The 20,473-nt window shown below is 34.4% G+C and overlaps 1 protein-coding gene across 15 annotated transcripts in view; it reads left to right on the forward strand.

Annotated features, from left to right (window-relative positions):
• The window catches only part of VTI1A (vesicle transport through interaction with t-SNAREs 1A), a 368,921-nt gene that overhangs the window by 57,108 nt on the left and 291,340 nt on the right, over positions 1-20,473 (forward strand). For 11 of the 15 annotated variants that reach the window (XM_089898182.1, XM_089898178.1, XM_022568768.3 and 8 more), the window contains exons 4-5: positions 12,924-13,001; positions 19,390-19,410. In XM_089898182.1, coding sequence (XP_089754308.1) covers positions 12,924-13,001; positions 19,390-19,410 — 99 coding nt within the window. The remainder of the gene's footprint in view (positions 1-12,923; positions 13,002-19,389; positions 19,411-20,473) is intronic. The other 4 variants (XM_089898183.1, XM_089898179.1, XM_022568777.3 and 1 more) reach the window with 1 other exon arrangement.

Below are 20,473 nucleotides of genomic sequence, written 5' to 3' on the forward strand. Positions count from 1 at the left end.
CATCGGCAGGTGGACTTCCAACCACTGCGCCACCAGGGAAGCCCCCGCCAAACTATTTTAAATGGTAGATAATATTCTGTCATTATGAACTGATAACTTTGAGCTTCTCTGACCAGATATGATTTAGAGTCCATTCTACTAGCTGAACTACAAAAGAAAATTACGTTGCTAATTTAAAACTAACAAATGTAATCCTGCATTGTTACTGAAAAAAGCTAAAAGAGAACAAACACCATTGTATATAATAAAAATTAACAATTTAAATAGTCTGAATTTGAAAGGAGTAATGGTCTCATACTTTAGTTTAACATGAGCTGTTATCTATCTAATCAAGGATTTATTCTGGACATTAGCTAATCTCAGACATTAGCTAGTTGTAGAAAATTAGCTTAGCAAGAGCCTCTATCTCCTTATCCCACTAACCTTTTCATACTTTTTAATCACTTTAAACTTTTTATTTGGAACTAATTTCAAACTTTCAGAAAAGTTTAAAGGATAGCACAAAGAACATACATATACCCTTTACCTAGATTTGCCTATTAACATTTTGTACTGTTTGCTTTATCATTTTTGTATGCTTTCTCTATTGATCTTTTCAACTCTACGTATGTTTGAAATTAAGTTGCATACATCATGCATCTGTTCATGTTTTTAAATTAATGTAATTTTATAACTTTCTTCAAAGTAAAAATAATTTTTCTCAGATAGTTCTATCATTTACCAAAATGTAGAGGCCACTTGGAGCATTATATTTTACCTTGCTTTTGTCCTGTTATCTATTTTAACTACCATTCATGAGGTCCTTTTCATGTCATATCTGGACTCTACTATTTTTTTAGATTGTCCTCTAATAAAATCTAAAGTCTTGACATAAGTACCTGTTGCTACAACATAAAAAGTTATAGCTATGTCATGTGACATATTACAGAATTTTGTACAGTGCTCAATTCTTGTTACATAATTCTGATTGAAGAGAACCCATTTTCTAATGTAAATGCTTGCATTTAAGTAATTGAACTAATTAGATTTCTATTTAGTAAAATTACATTGGTTCAGTTGAAGTTTTTGATCTGTAAGTTTGTTTATTTTCTGTGTCAGCTCGATGTGGATTCCCAGGGTTGAATTTGCATGTTTGCTTATATCCTTCACAGCAGTGTCTGATCCTACAAGTCTAAGAGTGGGTTTCACTGAAAGAGTAGCTCCAGAAGTTCCATAATGAAGATGCAGCTTATAGAAAAGGGAACGGGATTCAACTCAAACAAAAATAATAGGGGAGGGGATTAAACTATTTTATATACTGATGGGCAAATTGATGTAATTTTTAAGTTGTGAAAATTTTATTACTTTGTCTTTACTGATGTAATTTATCAACATCTTTAATGTCTAAGATTAACACCAACTTATAATAGACCCTCTGACTATTTTTCCAAATAGTCTGAGATATGGAAGAGATTGGGTGTAACTGTGATGAGGTCAGTTCTCTAAGGTTTTCAGTTATTCTTTGTGAGTGTTGAAGACACAGAGCGGGAATCAGTTTAGGCTCAGGGGGAATGGTGGGTTTACTTCTCAGATTGACTATGTTGTGGGCAGAGGCATCACCTGCATTCCCCAAAGGACTATAGGTCAGAGAATAAACTCAAAATGCAACACAATATTAACTTTTTCATGTAGCTGATGAATTTTGACTTGGAATTTTCTTAGAAAGCCTCGTTCTCCTCTGATAACATGTAATTCCTGTCTGTTAGCATTTTTTTTCTCGTGTGTTTATTAGTATTAAGCATATTTCGTGCTTACTTCATGCTAGACCACTGCCAGCAAAACTAGACAGAATTAGTTCCAAAAATATTTTTCTTTCTTAGCACCCACACACAGGATGTGCGATCTATAGTAATTCTTATTCATTTGAAATAAAGCAATTTGTTCCTATCAGTAGAGGATAGGTTTGTTGTTTTAAATTGCTGGGTTTTGTTTTTGTTGGCATGTTCCCCAATACAAATTGAATGGCTGACAAAAATCTATTTGTATGACAGTTCAATCTAGATAAGTGCCCTCTGTTGCCTAACGGTACAATTTGGGGTCTCAGACATAAAAGCAAACTGAATGCCAGGCTTGTAGCAGAGCTTCTTCATGCAGATTAACAGAAATAATCCATATTCCTCAGGTCCACAGATCAGAAAAACAGAGGAGAAATGTGCATGCACATCATCTCATTTGAAAGGGTGGTCTTTTAGCTTCTACATCATGAAATTGGAAATATCTGACTCACGAGAACAGTACAGTAGCTGATATGACATATGCCTACATTTGAAATTAAAGAGAAATGTGGTCTTGACTTACGAAGTTAGAGAGAGGTCTGCTGCTTAGCATTTTCCCATAATGTATTGGCTTTTGTCAAATGAATTTGCTTTCTATTTTAACATGCCTACTCTGAAATAAGCTATATCTTTAGACAGTGATTCTTTTATAGCTTTGATATTCTGCTACAGATAAGGTTGAAAAGGTCTCCTTTACTCCCCAAGATGAGGCACTGAGAATTTGTACCTGTTGGCTTACCTCTGCCTAAAAACATGTCAGTCTTTCCATACAAGTATCTGTCAAATATAATTCATATATAAAAAGAATGATGAAATATGTGGTAACAACAGTTATGGGGAAAGAATTGGGACTACAGACATCCTGGAAATATGGCTAAGGGCCCCAGTTGTAGATATTCTGAAAAATAAGGGTTTAATCCGTAGGGCTTGGTGATTGGATTTGGAGAGTAATGGAGAGAGTAGGAATATTTTTAGAATTTTATCTGCGTTGACTATGTACATGGTAACACCATACCTCAAATTAGGGAAAACAGGAGGAAGAGCAGCACACAGGAGAAAGAAAATGCCCCACTTTGTCTGTGTTAAGTCTGAGATGCCTTTTGATTATCTAAGGCACCGAGTACGAATTAGATTTATGCAAAAAACATGTCTTCGCCAGCCTCTAGGTGGTGGTTAGAACAACAGGTATAGATGAGATCAAACAGATGAGTGAGAATAGGGCTAAGGATGGAGACCCAGGGCATACAGAGAGAGCAGTTATGATGAAGGAGGCTGAGAAGGAGAGACCAGAAGGATAGGAGGAATTTCAAGGGAGGGTTGTGGTGTAACTGCTAAGGAGAAAGTGGGCAACAATGTCAGATGCTACTGAGAGGTCTAATGAAACAAGGACTGAAAAGTGGCCATTGGAGCCAAAGTTGGTACAATTTGTGCAACAAAATTAATGAAGTAGTATTGGCTTATAAGCCAAAGTATAAAATAAATATCTGTGAGTTCGTACTGATACCGACTAATGATTGAATAGACAGATCTCCCATGCCAAATAATTGATGTAGATGCTCCTTCCTCAAGGAGGTGGAGCATAACTCCCCAGTCCTTAAATGGGGGCTGTTCACAGTGCATACAGTACAAGGAGGAGGAAAAGAGTAGCTTTACAATGGAGAAAGCTGATAAACATCTCCTCAGCCAGGTGATCAAGGTCAACATCAACAGTGATAAATCATGTTGATAGTCTGTACCTTTGATATGATGTTGACGAAAATAGCACTTTGCCCCTGTGGTCTTCCTCCCCAAAACTTATAACCCCCGTCTAGTCATGAGGAAAACCTCAGACTAATCCCAATTGAGGGACATTCTACAAAACACGAGTACTCCTCAAAAGTGTCAAGGTCATCAAAAACTAGGAAAGCCTGAGAAATTGTCACAGCTAAGAGGAGCCTAAGGAGACATGACACCTAAATGTAATGTGGGGTATTGGATGGTGTCCTGGAACAGAAAAAGAACATGAGGTACTAAGGAAATCTGAAAAAAGTATGGACCTCAGTTTATAATAATGTGTAATAATGAACAATTGATTCCTTCGTTATGGCAAATGTACCACAGTAATGTAAGATGTTAATCATAAGAGACACAGACGTAGAGAAAAACGTGTGGATACCAATGGGGAAGGGGGGGTAGGATGAATTGGGAGATTGGGATTGACATATATACACTATTGATACCATGTATAAAACAGGTAACTAATGAGGACCTACTGTATAGCACAGGGAGCTCTACTCAGTGCTCTGTGGTGACCTAAATGAGAAGGAAATCCAAAAAAGAGGAGATACATGTATACGTATAGCTGATTCACTTTGCTGTATAGTATAAACTAATACAATATTGTAAAACAACTATACTCCAATAAAAAAGAATAATATTAACATCAAAAAATAGTAATAAGGGAAACTAGGTGTAGGTTATATGGGAACTCTCTGTATTATCTTTGTAACTTTTCTAGAAATCTATAACTATTCTAAAGAAGTTATTTTAAAATGATTTTGTCAGCTAGGAAGTCATTGGTGTTCCTGGGGAGTCCTGTGGCGTGGTAGGAAAACATCCAGTTTGTTGGAAGTTGATAAGCTGCTGGGACATGAATAAGTGTAGTTAGTGCTTGTAGTATACTCTTTCGAGAAGCTTGGCTAGGAAAGGAAGAATAAAGAGCAGTTGGGCATTAGCTGGGGAGTGTAGTATAGGGTAAAATAACCTTTTAAAATATTGAAAGTTGGGGTACACTTAAAAATGTTTGTATTCTTAAAGGGAAGAACCAGTAGAGAGTGACACATTGAAGATAGAAGAGAAAGAACATTTACTTGATGAAGCAAAGCCCCTCAGTAGGCAGGATTTTATTCTGTTCAACTGAAAATGGAGACTGTTTTAGATTCACAACATGTTTATGAATCAGGTATGAATATTTATATTTACTTAATCATATTTTATAGTTTTGGGTCACCCAGGTATAGAAGTAATCTTCAAAATATTTCCGTAGAGGATTTGGGCTAAAAGAGTTTTGTTTTATTGGCTAAGCATCACAGTTATATTGGCTGTATTCATAAAGCATTAAAAGCTATATTGTACACCTCTGAATTATGAGCACTGTAAACTCAAGGTAACACAGCATATTCTTTAATGAAGAATCTCTCACAGCATGGGTCCAAAAGTAAGTACCAAGAAAAAAAATACTGTAAAAATTGTTTGCTTATGAGATGGCTGGTTCCAAGCTAGAATTTTAGAGTAGATAAATCGGGAGTCACCGGATCTCACGGGTAAGCAGATAATTCTTAGCACATCTTAATAACTGGTGTGGCTCCTCTCCTGCCATGAGGGTAAATGATTTTTGCTTTATGTTGTAGCCTTTGAAGATTCATCTTGAAACATATCTCAGTTACACCCATAGGTGTGGTTGTGACTCACCAACTGAGATCAGACACTTTTTTCTGTCAAATAAAACATTCTACCTTAAGCATGTATCACCCTTGGACTTTCAAATTTATTGTTGTCAATATTCCAGATGTTAACAACAAAGTATAAGTAAAGGTTTGTTTGTTTGTTTTGGAGGAGGGTGACAAGAAACAAAATCTACAGACTAATCAACTTTATAGCTGATGATACATTCATAGAACTAGGTGAATGGTACAGCCAACCTTACCCTGGGGAATGGGTGATAAGACACCCCCAGCCTGTCTTGGTGGTCTGGTAAAGTGAAAAGAGCACTGGCATTGGGAAACAGATTCTGTCCTTCTTCTGCCAGGTCTTTCCCGGGTGTGTGGCCTTGGGTAGATCGCCCATCTGACTTGGAACCTCACATCTCTACGTTTGCAGGATGGTTTAGATGATGCTGGCTGTCACTGTCAACTATCAGATTCTGTCATTTATGTCATAACCTCAGTGACAGTTACATAGAATCCTCAAGATCATTTGTTCTTGGATGTCTGGACCACTTGAAACTACGACTGTGGATGGATTTTCAATGAATGAATCGCTTTTCCTTCCTAATGCTAGGCAGATTACATAGGGAAACCTAGATACAAATTAATTATATAAATCTACATACTTTATTTCAGTAATTCTTTTAAAATATAAATAAAGCATCTGTTATATAGCATTCATTTATCAGAGTATCATTTTCCAATGGGAATGTATAGGGTATTTACATATCATTATCAAACAAAATAATGAACATTTTGATTATTTCAAGTACAGTATGTGGAGTTATTTTATATTCAGAAAGACTGTAAAGAATTAGACTTCCTCTACTGCATACTTACACTGTTCCAGATGTTGACAACAACATCTGGGCATTCTATCATGAGCTGATTTTCTGAATGAAGTAACTTAATTATTGATTGACAAACTAACATGATATAAGACACAGACACACTATGTTCAATAGCAGTGTCAAAGTTGTAAACTACAAACATATGCAAGCAAGTGGGGCCATGATTCTAACTAACTCAAGTTGCATTTTGAAACACTAATGTTAAACTTAAATTTCAGGCGTAAGTTTAGAAATGCTGGAGGAGGAAACGAAGAAGTGCAGTTACATCATTTCTGGGCTGTCTGTTTTGCAAATCATTAAATGATGTAGTGGCAATGTGGTCAGAGTTCCTAGTATAAATAAAAGTCTATTCTAGCATTGTGAAACATAAATAGAGTCATTCCATATGGATTGCATATGGGTTTGTGTGAGTCTATATGTGTATATCTACAGATATAACCTCATCATATGGAAATAAAAATTCACATGTGATATTAAAGCTAAATTTAAAAAAAATAATTAGGAGAAAATGTGGTATGATTTATCTTATTATTTATAGCCAAAACATAATATCCATTTCAAACACATAAAATGTTTTGAAAGTACAAGCAAAAATAGTAAATAAGAATGATTATAATAGAAAGACATTTGTAATTGTACTTTTTTGAAAAAAATTTCTAGTATTACATACTCAAGAGCAATGGGTTATTTTAGTGTTCGCACGGTAACCTGCTTTTCCAACTGCTGGTAGCCTAGCATCAGGGCATGTTAGTATTTTCTCTCTGGTGGCTTGCATATGGTCCATTGGCCATGAGTTTATGATAGATAGAAAGTGTGCTTTCCCTTTATTAACGCTACAGTATTGGTGACATGTGGCATGTGCACTTTCTAGTGAATGAGTTTGACCTTTAACTCTAAACAGTCCCTTGAGCAAGAGCAAGCCATGTTTAGTGGAATGACTACTTAGAAAAAACAGATTGGAAGCTCCTTTCTCTGATAGCATTAAAGAAATGCAGGAAAGTTTTTTATCATTGAAAGTCATCCAAAAATTGTGGAACCATAAAATAGGAAATTGGGCAAAACAATGTAGTAGTAGAATTACTGGATGAAATAATGGAATTTTTGAAAGCAACTTTTGGTATATATTGGCAAATCATTTTCAATGAAAGATGCACTAATTTATACTCTCAGTCATGTATGTGTACTGGTTTTATTGCATCCTTTCCAATATTATCAAGTAATATTTAGTTGAACATCCTTTGCAGGGTTATCACATCCAAGGTATTATGATAGACTTCCACTTGTTTATAATATTTAAATCCTCACAAAAGCCCTGGGAAATAAATATTGTCACCACTTTTATGGAGATTGAGGGAACTGATGTTCAGAAAACTTAATTTTGACCAAAGATCACATACTGAAAAGTTACTTCTGTTCTTTTCACTCAGTGCCCTGTGCTTTGTCATCCTAACAACTTTCCAAGGATCAAACATTTACCTAACAGTTTACTTTACCTTTACCTATATCATGTAGTATGGTATGTTTTAATCTTAAATTGCTATTTGCTAGAAATTAGTACAGCACAGAGAACATGGTCATAAACAAAATTTTATAAATTCCATTTTATTTTTTTCTCCAAAATTTAAGTTTCCTGTCCTGGATTGATGAGCCTTTTTAAGTCCTGGGTCAGAGGTAGAGTAAGGATGAAAAGCCGAAATCACCAGCAAAGAAATAGAAGTAGGGTTAAAAATGGAATGCCTTGTTCCAAAGATAGATGCTTTTTAGAAAATGCCATCTGGGTATTATGGAAGTATGATATTTTTTAATTAGAACCAGATAAAGTTAGGTAAGAAATGAGTACCAGCAATTATATGGCTAGCTAATAAATATAATTTCACGGTATTCTGTAGCTATCCCAAAGTGTGTATTATAACAGGAGCAGTTAAATTCTTTAGAGTAGTTAAATTCTTTGGCTATGAAAGCGTAACAGTTTTTAATAGGTGTATCACCTGGTAACCTGGGGCTTTATTAAATATATGGAGACTGAAAGACATGGTAGAAGCAATGGAAAAGTCTGGCCAGGCTGATTTGTTTTAGACCTATGGAGAAATCTATTAACCATTTCTTCTATAGACCAATTTGATTAGGAAGTAGGACAAGCTGTTCTTTCATTACTTACCAAAACCATACTGCACTTTGTATCAATTATTTGGCTGTCTGCAGCACATCGATTAGAATAAAGGGCTTTCTTAGTGTTTGTGAATGTTGCCGATTGCTGATTAGTAATTAAAGTACTGAATGAAGAAAATCAGGCCAAAATTGAATGGGAATGAGAAAGTCTTAATTCTGTAATACAGATTTTGTCTTAAGCGGCCCATTCAACATAGTAACATTCTTCATAACCCTGGAGTGTTTGCCTCCCATGTAAAACTCAAATCGAATGCCTTAGAGATTGTTTCCTCTCCCATGCCTTGTGATGTAGCTGTATGGGTATTAATTTAGTGAAATATCCTGTCTGCCAGGTGTGGGAACTAGCTGATTTTATTGTAATACCAGATCATTACTTAGTTCATATGCAACAGAGTGCAGCACATGGAAAGCATTATAAATCTATTTACAGTGTGGCTGGTCTGATGATAACATTGTATTAAATTCCCAGGTGAGGCAATTTAAGCAATTGCTTTGCCATGTGCACGCCATGGAAATTAAATTCTCATATATGCTCTAGTAATAAACCAACTTCATTGTTATGCTTATGCTAGTGGTGGGTGCTAGAATCCTCATTCTGGTTACGTATACCCTGTTTCACATGTAGAATCTTACAGGAGATGGTACACAGATCACAGTTCTTAATTAGTTTAAACTAAGTTAATTCATTTTGTTTCTAGTTTAGCAGTGCCTGTCCAGGAACACATTCAGTTCAGTTGGGAAATGTTAAGGTCAAGTAGATAGATTGTTTCAAGCCAAATTTCCAGAGAGAACTGAGCAAGTGTATCTGTTTGAACTTGGCTTTAAGAGAATCAGCCAATCAGTATGCAGACGTTCTGTTCATCAAGTAAAAACTGCTGGGAGTCTGAAATTCTTGCTTTCATAACCAAAGACTCACTTTTGTTGTCAGTTTAAAATAACCATTGAAATTTTGTGCACCATGTCTTAGGGATAACAATCAGTTGTTAATTTGTCATTTTTTTTATGGTTCATATATGGTCTGTAGATTTCTCTGTCCAACTGTGTCTAGTCCACCTAAGCATATAAGTTAGAAGGAATAAACTTTACAAAAACACACAACTAAAAGTGAGAAATGTCCTTGTATTTAACTGTGTGTGTGTGTGTGTGTGTGTGTGTGTGTGGCAGATATTGTCAGTTGAAGCTTTTCCATCCTTATGGTACAGACCTGAAATTGCAGTAGATTACAAACTGCAGAGAGCTTCTGTCTTCTCCAGAAGCCACATATAAAGCACCAGTAGACAGTAGTAACTGACAACTAAGACTAAAAATGTTGACAATTTCTTGATTTGCCTGGTTAGCTTATGTATAGAAGTCATTAACTATTTATAAAATGCATTATGAATTGGGTTCCTTCAAACTGTAGCTGACTGTGTGACATTTCCAGCTCAAATTCTCATGCTTGCATTTGACTAAAGTACAGATTTTATACAGTTGATAATAAAGCAAAAAATATTTTAGTTGGTTTATAAAGATACAGTAGCTGTTTCAGTTTCATTAGCTTTGAGTCTGCCAAATTAAAGTATGACATAGTACTTAGCAATGTAGAGTGACATTTAAGAAAAATTCCACAAAATATTTTATTGATATTTTGGAGGAAAATTCCATAAAATAAGCAGTTTGTCATTCAAAGGAATTGGCCTTTTTTTGGTATTCAATTAGTTTAGTGATGATTCTGCAGGCTAAATTACAGTTGATTAAAATCGGCTTATTTAAAATTTCAAACCATAAAAATTTAGGAGAAAATACCAATGTCATGCATTTAAATATAATTCTTAGTAAAGCAAAGTGTTAATTAAAAAAAAATTTATAAAGTGATACTTGAGTGTAAAGAGTTCAGTTTTCAGCATTAGCTGTGTCATTTTCATGAGGAACTATTTCTGATATTTGAAATGAGTTGTCTTTTCAGTCAGTCAGAAGAACATTTTAAGGGAAGTCAGTCCTATCAGAGAACATTTTATAAACTCAGCATATCATTTGCTTGATTACATCCAGAAAGCCATCCCAATGAGCAGTTTTAGCCATCCCAATGGTAAAGAATGACATTTATAGGGACCACCCTTCAACTGTGGATAAATCTTTAGTTCTCTGTTGCTGAGCATGTACACCCTTAATGGCTGGTTTTTAAAACCAATGGATTCTAACCAAAACAAGATTAGATATTTAGGGATACATGTTTATAATTTTCTTCTTCTTTTGAAGTACATCAAATCAAAATAAGAATATAATATAATTAAACAATCTATGCCAATTTGTTGGTATTTTGGTAAAAAAGGGAAAAACAAAACCAATCTCCATATGATATTCTTGCATACTGTGGAATGTTTTAGTCCCCCATAGTGATGAAATGAATAATTAAAAAGGCAGCTCTGATACCACAGCCTGTTTAAAGGTTCTCATTTCCTTTAATGCTGTAAAATACTAGTTTGAAACTAGTTTGAAGCTAGTTTGAAACTACCGTAGCGAGGAGCTCCAAATGGGCAAAAGAAAGGTTTGGCTTGATTGAAATATTGTGGTAAGGCCATGAAGTGTACTGTCCTTGTAATTTAGCATTTTTCAGTACGATATGAAGTCAATAGAAATAGCTAACTAATAGTAGCTTCAGTGAATACAGTAAGAGAAGCCAACCTAATATCCGCTGTTTGTGGTGGTAAGAAGTCTGCCATATTCAAAAATGAATGAGTTGGATCACTGCTGAATAGTTAAGACATCTGATATAGATGTCATTACTGACGTCAGTCTAATGACCTAACTTTTCTATTTTGTCCTTTGTGCAACATGGTTGATTTCATTTATCTACCGCCAGAGTATGAGATACACATTTGTAGCAAGGAAGGGGAGCTTGGGGTAGAGACTTAGGGCAGGAGGGGATACCACCATCTCCTTTGTAACATTTTGCAATTTTTATATTTTTTTTCCTGAGAGTATTCAGAGGGTAATAAAATGAGGAGGAAATTTTGTGCGGTAGAATGAGTCCTGAGCTGTAAGTCAGGACCACAGAGTTCTAGTCTCAATTTAACCAAAGCTACCTTTAGAATTCCGCGAGACTGATTTTTTTTTCTCTAAAAAAATAAAAGGATATCTAGGTTTATTTATTTTTATTTATACCCCATTCAGCCCTTTTCAACTGGATTCTGCCAGAGAGTTAAGCCTTAATGCCCTAAAGTTTCTATTCTATGTAATGAACTAAACTCTCTCTCATGTCCCATCTTTGGGAGAATTGAGAAAATAGTCACTGAAATCATTTTCTGTATTTTGTGGTTCAGAAAAAGAACCCCAATTGAGAAAGGCAACTTTAAAATGATTTAAAGTCTGTTAGTTTTTCTTGTCAAAAGTCCTTTTAAATTCTAGTACAGTAGGATTTTATGTTTAAGATATTTACGATCTCTGTGTGGCGAAGCAGTGTTACTCATTCACTGGTTCAAAAATCTAATTAAAAATCTTGTTGACTTCTGCTCACGGATTATGGATAGTCCTTTTAAACTCCAAGAATTTTTCATATCACAGTTAAGCAGGTAAGACATATTAAGTGCTAAACTGTAGACCCCAGTGGGAAAAGATTACTGTTTCCCAACTGCCATTTTTTAATTGACTGTTTTTGCTTAGTTAGTTCAGAAGCAGAAAAGGCAGCAAAGTAATCTGTAAATCGGCATTTGGGTCTGAAATAGTGATGCTGAAGTAGGATCTGAGGATGGCACTCTAGCTTCACAGCTAATTTTCAGAGCTTTTTAGCTTTTCCAGATGTGTGCATGTTTAGATAATTCATGAGTTGCTTGCAGACATGTCCCTCTGACTTTACAGGTAAAGGTAGATTTCTTGTAAAACAAAATTTCAGTGTGTGAAAAATCGATCCATAGCCTGCTTGTCTTTATTTATTGGAATTGTGAAAAGCTGGCTCATAGCCTACTTGCCTTTATTTACTGGGATTGGGAAATTTAATTTGTTTTACCAGATGCACACATACACACATTCCCACTGCTTTTCCTTAGGCCATTTTTATAGAGGACTTGGAGACATTTAAATTATTGTTTGGAAACGGCACGTGCTTTTAAATTCTGGTTAGTAACATCACAATAATGAAAGAAATAGGGATATGCTATTTTCCAGGCATTCCAGTGTATAGTTGGAGATATAATATTATCCTAGAATTAGAGATTTTTAAAAACCTATATTGTAGAGTCCATTTCCTGCCACATTATTAAAGACCTCCGTATACTCTTGTTTTAATTACAATCTGGTGAGTGTTGCAGATATACAGCTATATAGTTGTATTTCCTTTAGCTTTGTGGTCTGATTTGAATGACTGCATGGAATAACATATCAATTCTGATCCGTTTGTGAATATTAATAGAGTACTTAACACAATGCAGAGTTTTCTTCCATTACTGGCATTTGAAAAAACTTCTAATTTACATTAAACTCCTCAAGTTCAAGAACTTTGCACAACTTTGGTTTGCACATTTGAGCAAATAGGTTTCCATTAGGGGGCTCTCGAGGTTTGAGATGATCAGCGTTGATACCAATAATGCTTCGAAGCCTTTACATTCTAACGTTCATCTTGCTCTCTCCCTTTTTGTTTTGTTTTATAGAAAAGGTCACGGATTGCCTACAGTGACGAAGTACGGAATGAGCTCCTAGGGGATGATGGGAATTCCTCAGAGAACCAGGTAGAATGCTAATCAGGAAGGCCCGGTGGGTGGCTGGAGGGTGAAGGAGGTCACTGGCACACTGGGCTCTCAAGCTGCTCCGTAACAGTATTAGCGGCAACTCATGTGGAAGCGATACTGTTTAATGCAAAGCTGGAGTCTTAATCAACTTCAAAATGTTTCTTGGAGATCTTACATTTAACCCTTTACCTTGTGATCACTGTCTGCTATCTTTTTAAAAAATCTTTTCTTCTCTTTTCTTTATTATTTAGTACTTAAGGAATAACTTGAAACACACTGTTTGCAGACAAAGCCAAGGTCCTCACCTCAAACACATGTAAAAGGAATAAAAAAGTACATAATGCAGCTTTGATAATAATGCAGTATAATTAAATCAACACTTGCAGCAAAACAAATGCAAGTAAGCTTTCAAAATTCGACAGGGCAGCTCAGTCTCCTATTGTGTAGCTTCTTAAAAATACATTCACCAAAATGCAAATTGTAAGCACCAGTGTGGAACTTGGATACTCACATAAAGGTCCTGCCCCTGTCAGATAATGAAGGTGATGACCATGATGATAGTGGTAGCAGTAGTAATAAGAAAAGGAAAAGTCTTCACAGTTTAAGATCTGCACAGGCAAAAAAATTAAGATATAATTTCCTCTTAAAGAGGCCTTACAACTTGGTTGTCAGTTCTCACTGGATCACACAGTAGTGTCATGAGTCTAATTAATGTCCCACTTCTTTCTTTGAATTAATACTGCAGATTTCGTGAATTCATGTAGATAATATATATGACTTTAAAAAAATGTCTCAAGAACCTCAGAGTAGAGATGATTTTAAAAATGTCTCGAACAGTCCCAGTTTCTCTTTGACACTTTTAAAGAAAGTAAATGATAGGGAACTTCAGAAACAAGACCTGAACGTGTTTATTAATGTTACCTTGGCAAGTCTAGTAAAAGTCTCTCCTCTCTAAATAAAAATGAACATAAACCTTCCATTGAGTACACCAAAATTTTAATAAGATACTAAAACATAATATATTGATATTCATTATAAAAATTGCATAATAGTATTTACCATTTCAAGTAGAATATAAGTTTATATATGCTGAAATTATATTACTATCCACTAAAATGTTAATATTGTAAACAGGGTTGTTGCTTATGTGATTAAGGCCCCCATCTGTCCACCCCCCCAAAAAGGAGAGGAATCGCTGAGCTGATTGTGTTTGTTTTGGGGAAGATCTTACCTCCTCCACTATTTGGATGTTATCAGCTTGAGTTCAGACATGTAAACATATTAAAATTTGACTTGGGATTTCAGCTTCCCTGATTGAAATGTGAGAATAGCTAAGGGAAAAAAAAAAAAAGGAGCACATTAAACACAAAAGCGTGATGTGATAAAAGAGTTTTACATGTAATAGATTAAATAATGTGAGGATGAGAGCAAAACATTTTTTCTTCCTATTTTAAGTGAGAGATTTAGGTTGCTCATACCTCTTGAGTGAATCAATCATAGTTTTATTTTCTGTCTTTACTGCAAAAATACTATATTTTTTTGCAAAAAGAAAAAAAGGGAATGCATAGTCCCCATGTCAGTTCTTTAAAAAGCTACAGATCTTTCCGTCATTTGAAACTACTGCCTAATATAGAGGAAATAGAAAGGAAGGGGGTGTTTCTAACTCAGACTCCTTTATTGTAATGGATGTTGTAGTACTGTGACAGGGATCCTTTTTTTTTTTTGAAGCATGTTCCCTTCTCTTAATGGACATTTTATGTGCCTAGAACATTTGCCTTATATACATATAAGAATGATTTTTTTTAACGCCTAAAGAAAAATATTCCACAAAAATAGATTGAGTTCATATTTTCTGAATTTCTCAAATTATATTCCTGTCACTTTAAAGTGATTACTCAGAGATTTCCCCTGGACTTGTGTAAATCAAACTTACAAATTCTGAAAGTGCTTGGAGAGCCTGAAGTTTAGTTGTAAGGAGCTATCACTTCAATAAATAGAGTATATGATGAATTATAGTCATGAGACTGTGAAACTGTTAGATTATTACTTATGTGAACTTTTCAGTCTAAAGTTTGAATCAGATTCGAAAGTTCAAAGAGACGACACTTAACTTTTTGGATATTTTGTTACCAAATGTAGCAAAATTTCCATATCATAATGAAGCCTTTATGTTTCATTTTTGAGGCTCTTTATCATAATATAGGAATTAAAATCCCTAAAACTATAACATATCCTTAACCAGGAATGGTCACTTGAGAATAACTCTTTATTCTGCATCAGTATTCATTCAGACTATGGAATCAAAACAGAAGTATTTTCTTTAAAGGAAGAAAAGATTTGACTCTTCATTTTAATTTTTGTAGCTCGGTGGCCGAGAAGACCGCTTTTTCTGGGTAGGATCACCTGTAAATTATAGAAAAATATATTTTCTGCACACAGATGAGTTTATTTTCAAGTTAATTGTTGAGAAATTGATTTTCAGAACTTTTTGGCCATGTGATATGTATGATAAACTTTTAACAATAGAGGGAAAACTTAGAGGTAAACAGAATGAGACAAAAATGGCAAGATTTGTTTAACTAAAATTGGGATATATATCAATTTTTTAAAATTATAGGTCAGAAAAGGAAAAGGATAAAGAATTAATAGCAAAGGTTGCAAATAGATAAAGTGAAGTACTAGCTATTTAGTTATTTTTGATGCAATATCCACATCCTCCCTATAGTGACTTCTTTATGGATTCAGACAAATGTGAATGCCATAGCTCTTATTTCTCATTCTGCCAATTTATAATGCATATTTTAGGCATCTAAAACCTGGCTGTTAATATACATAATTATGATCTGCCAATTAACTATAAAGTATATTAATTTACTCTTAAATATGTAAACATGTTTGCCATGATTACAATTGTTAAAATTTCAAAAATTGAGAATTTTCAAATGCATTTTAATGTCCTTTATACAGTACACATTTTTATTTAATTCCAAATTAACTGCTTTGTATAAATTCATTTCTATTATATCCATTGCATGCAATCAAATATAGCTTATCCGTGATTTACAGAGAAGGGACAAAATTACCTACTTTGCACATTCGTGTATTGTTGGGTCTTTCCAAGGACTATTGTCTTAGGCATTATCATTCTATTCTTTTAACATATCAAATTTTCCATTGCATGTGACATTTTAATTTTTAGAAAGAGTTCTTGAAATGTAGTGAAGCTGTATTTAGAGTGAAAACTTAAATAATTGTTAACTCAATTTAGTTTCATGAAAACTGTTCTCAAAAAGGAAAAAAAAAAAGAATCTTACAGAATTAAACCCCCTTCATAGTGGAGTATGATAATGGGGCAAATGTTCCCAATTTTTAAACCTAATAGTGTCTCAGTTTCCATATGCAAAATTACATTGATCAATGAATAAATCTGAACAAATGAAATTTGAGTAAATCCTAAATAGAAGGTTCAAAAAAAGATATAAAGAGTAGGATATTTCTAAACGTGTGGAAATTTTTGTGGTAAAGCAATATTCAGCAGATATGATTGCTTAATTTTTTAATGCGAGGTTCTCTTAAGTTCTGATTTGGACTTGCTGTGCATAAAGTGTGTCAAACTTCAGCTACAGACCAGGGGGTGAAGTCGGTCAATTTAATTCCCCAAGATCTAAAGAAGGTCGGTATCATTTCATATAGCCCTGACAGTGCAGATCATTACCAGGCACAAATCTGTTCGTTACGTGCTGAGGGTTTATAGCAGAATAAATAGACTGTCATCATAAGTTCAGAAAATTGTGTGTTCGACCCACGATAATGTGTAAAGGGCGTTTAATAGAGTTCAGCATTTATTCGTTATCTGTATGCGGACAGAGACGGCAGTCGCGTTATCAGCTTTAAAAAAAAAAATTCGGTAGTTCTGGGAGTCACGTGACGCCCCTCGCATACAGAGGCGCGCGCGCATGAACCCTCACATGCTCTGCCGTGCAGTTTTGATTTTAGTCACAGCAGAAGGCTTAACCACAAGAGATTCCACTGGTTCAAACCAGCGTAAACCAGATTTTTTTCAGCCCACAAAGGAACAGATTACCTCTTGTATCAAATTCTGCATTGGGGGAAAACCTTTGTTTCAAAAAAGATGTTGATTATCATAACTCAACATGGTGGCATGGCACACTTTCATGTCGCCTATAACGGAGCTGGTAACTCGATAAAATACGAAATCACTACTTTCAGTCTAGTCTAAGCATTGTTAATTTTCAAAAATAGACCATCTTTTGTTTACTTGAGTGAAAACTCTCGAACTAAAAAAAAAAAAAAAAGATAAAGATTAAAAACCCTCCCATTACCTAGCTTAGCTACAAATCCTGTGTAAAGCTTGGATGCAGCCATGCAGCACAAACAAGATAGAACGTTTTTTGTTTGGAACCTATTGAAAAAACAAATGGGTAGCATTTTTAAACACTCATTGATTATGGCAGGGTGGTATGGCCCAAATGGTCTCTATTGCTGAAGAGTAGTTTTAAACTTTGGCCCTTTAAGTATCATAGTCAACTGAAGAATGGTGCCCCCAGAAAGAAGAAATAGCTGTGCGATCAATTCCAAGATCAGCTCTTTCTGAGAATTAATGTTTGCCTTTTTCTCCCATGATGTTTGGATAGCAAAGAGAAAGATTCCGATATACGATAGGCCAGGTATCTTAGTTTAGAATTTTACTTCTTCTGGGGAAGAATTGTAACTTTTCACATGAAATGATGAGTTGCTTGACTCATACATTCAGTGGTTGCTGAGATAATGAGTGTATTAATTACAAGTAATGACAACTTCATATATATTTTTGGAAGAATGACATTAAAAGTTTCTTTTTCAGTAAATGCACTGTGAGGTATTATGTAATAGACTCTGTACCCTTTTTATAAGTTTCATAACAGATTTGAAATCTCATTCTTTTGTACTTGAAATACTTTTCAAATAACACATGAAATAACAGTAAGCTGGAATGCATATTGCCTTCCTTGAATTGGAGACAAAAACAGCATTAAGCATTGAGAAATCTGGGTTATCGTAAACATGATACTTTTAGAAAGACTTATAGTGAGCAATTCATGGCATGTTTCTCCCAAAGCAATAGTTTAATTTATTGGCCTGCATATGTCAAGTGTTATAACAGATGTTACAGATATTTGGATGCTTAAAAATTATCAGTTGTAGACCTGAATTGCTGAGGATGCAAATTTCAGACTTAGAATGTGGTTTAGAGTCTCTTACAGCATAGGTTTCAGTTTCTATTCATTGTGGAAACTATGGCAGACACCTCAACTATACAATGATATTTGTGGTTTAGAATACAGTACTATCTCTGTCTCTGTCTCTCTGTCTCTGTCTCTCTCTCTCTCTTCCACACACACCCACAAAGAGTGAACCAGATATATGGTTATATCCATTTTCTAGTTTCTAAAGAGTTAAACAACTTGTTTTATCTGTTATATTTAAGACAAATGAATATTCTACAGAGGAGAATCAAAATGTTATCATAGAAGAGTTTACTAACAGGTGAAGAGTGGTTTGGGGTTTGACTTTGGTGAAAAGAGACCGCAGTACAAATGAAGTGAGAGCTCATTGCTTTGAAATGGCCCAGTTTACAAGATGAATAAAATTGAAAAGTGAAGAAACTTCAAAAATAAAAGCACCGTGTGATTTCAGTAGCCCCTTAAGCAAAACAAAAACCTAGAAATCAACTCTGATATACGCAGTATTTCTAAGGATGGTGAAATATTTTCTGATACTGCGTCCTAAATATTATCTATCCTGGCATGCTTTATTCCCTATTAAAATAATGTTACTTCCAAAGGTGATCCTATTACTAGAGTGGTTACAAGTATGACATTAGCATAACAGTTTGTTGTTTTAAAATACTTATTGGGACAAAAGCATGAGCTATTAATCATTTTCATTTGGAGGTAAAACCTGAAAGCAGTCATCAAGATTCAAAATAGAGAAACATCCTGAAAACTTGTAAATACAAAACCTCTTCAGTGGTACATTCTTAGAAGAAAAGAACAGTAAACTTGTTTTCTTTCTTTATAATATAGACTTCTATGAAGTCATTCCCCTTTATTTCATGATGGTGTCTTAGATGTACTTTAAAAGAGAATTTCACACTATTCTCTTTGTTTAATGTGACAGTGTGAGAAAGTGATCTTTATTCGTTCAAAAAACTCTGCATGTAGTCTATGTTTAGGTTCTTTTAATGTGTTTGTCTGTGATTTTTAAATGCTAAACATGTAAACAGATAAATTGTCAATGTTAATTCTGTATCCTGTCACACAACTGATCTTTCTTTCCTGCCATTTCTCTCCTTTTTATCTTTTTTTTTTGTGCATTCATGTTGCAGTTGATAAAATTACGTGAAGAGGTGAGTACTTCCTAGCTTGCTTTAAAAAAAAAAAAATTCTGCTTTTCCCTATACAATTGAGTTTCTAAATCTGAAGTAAAATCTTTGGGTTTGTTTTTCCAGGAAAATCTACACATAGCAAAAGTATTGATTATATTGCTAGAAATGTTCTCTGCTATCTTTAAAAAGAACAAGTACATTCTAATAATGCTTATCACAGTGATCATTGTTGTTTGCCAGCTTTGGAAGAAAATTCAGATTTTAAAGACCAAAAAAGGGAGGAAAAATAAAGGAATATCTTAAAACTATACCCAAGCATAGTTTTAATGTAGACTGACTTCAGTTTTGTTTTATTCATATTGGTTTCTCAAAGAAGTCAATGTGATTAAACATTTTTTCCTGACATTCTGATTTATTTTACTAAAACCTGTTTTTAAAAAAACTCCTTTCTCTCAACCAAAATTCTTAGGTTCACCATTAGATATCATGAATCTATTATCCTTTTGAGGAAACACACATATGTTATAAATACCCTACTAGTCTGTGTACACAGATACCTAAGAATAGCTAAAGCTCTCCTCATTGTTAAACACTTTCCTTTTTGTAGGAAATAGAGCCCAAGTGAGTTCTCACTTTTCTGAGTTTGCTGGTCTGTTTCATAATGCAGCTTCAGACTTTTTTTTGTGGCCAAGCAAATATTTATAACAATGTTGAAATTTTATCCCTGTATCAATGAGGGATGCTGAACGATTCTGTATGTTTTTTTAAATTAGACCATACTTATCAAATATGCTTTGCTCTTTTCAGAAATAGAATAATAATATTTTTTACTTAGATTGAATTTTGTTACTTTTATATTAGGGCATAAAATAATGGCCCATATTGCAATTTAAAAATTGTCTAATTGCTTATAATAATCAGAGTCCTGTGAATTATTTTCAAGTTTAGATTGGCTGCATTGATTTTTTTCCCAGAAGTTTTTTTTAATTGGTGTGTCACCATTCTCTAGGTGATGTGAATGCTAATTTAGAGGTTTGTAGAGAGTGGTTTTCAACAACTCTTCTGATTTAAGATGCATTAGTGA

Source organism: Delphinapterus leucas, chromosome 16 (assembly GCF_059928025.1).
Source record: "Delphinapterus leucas isolate spDelLeu-1000000601 "Yukka" chromosome 16, BTC_Dleu_Yukka2, whole genome shotgun sequence".
Taxonomy (NCBI): domain Eukaryota; kingdom Metazoa; phylum Chordata; class Mammalia; order Artiodactyla; family Monodontidae; genus Delphinapterus; species Delphinapterus leucas.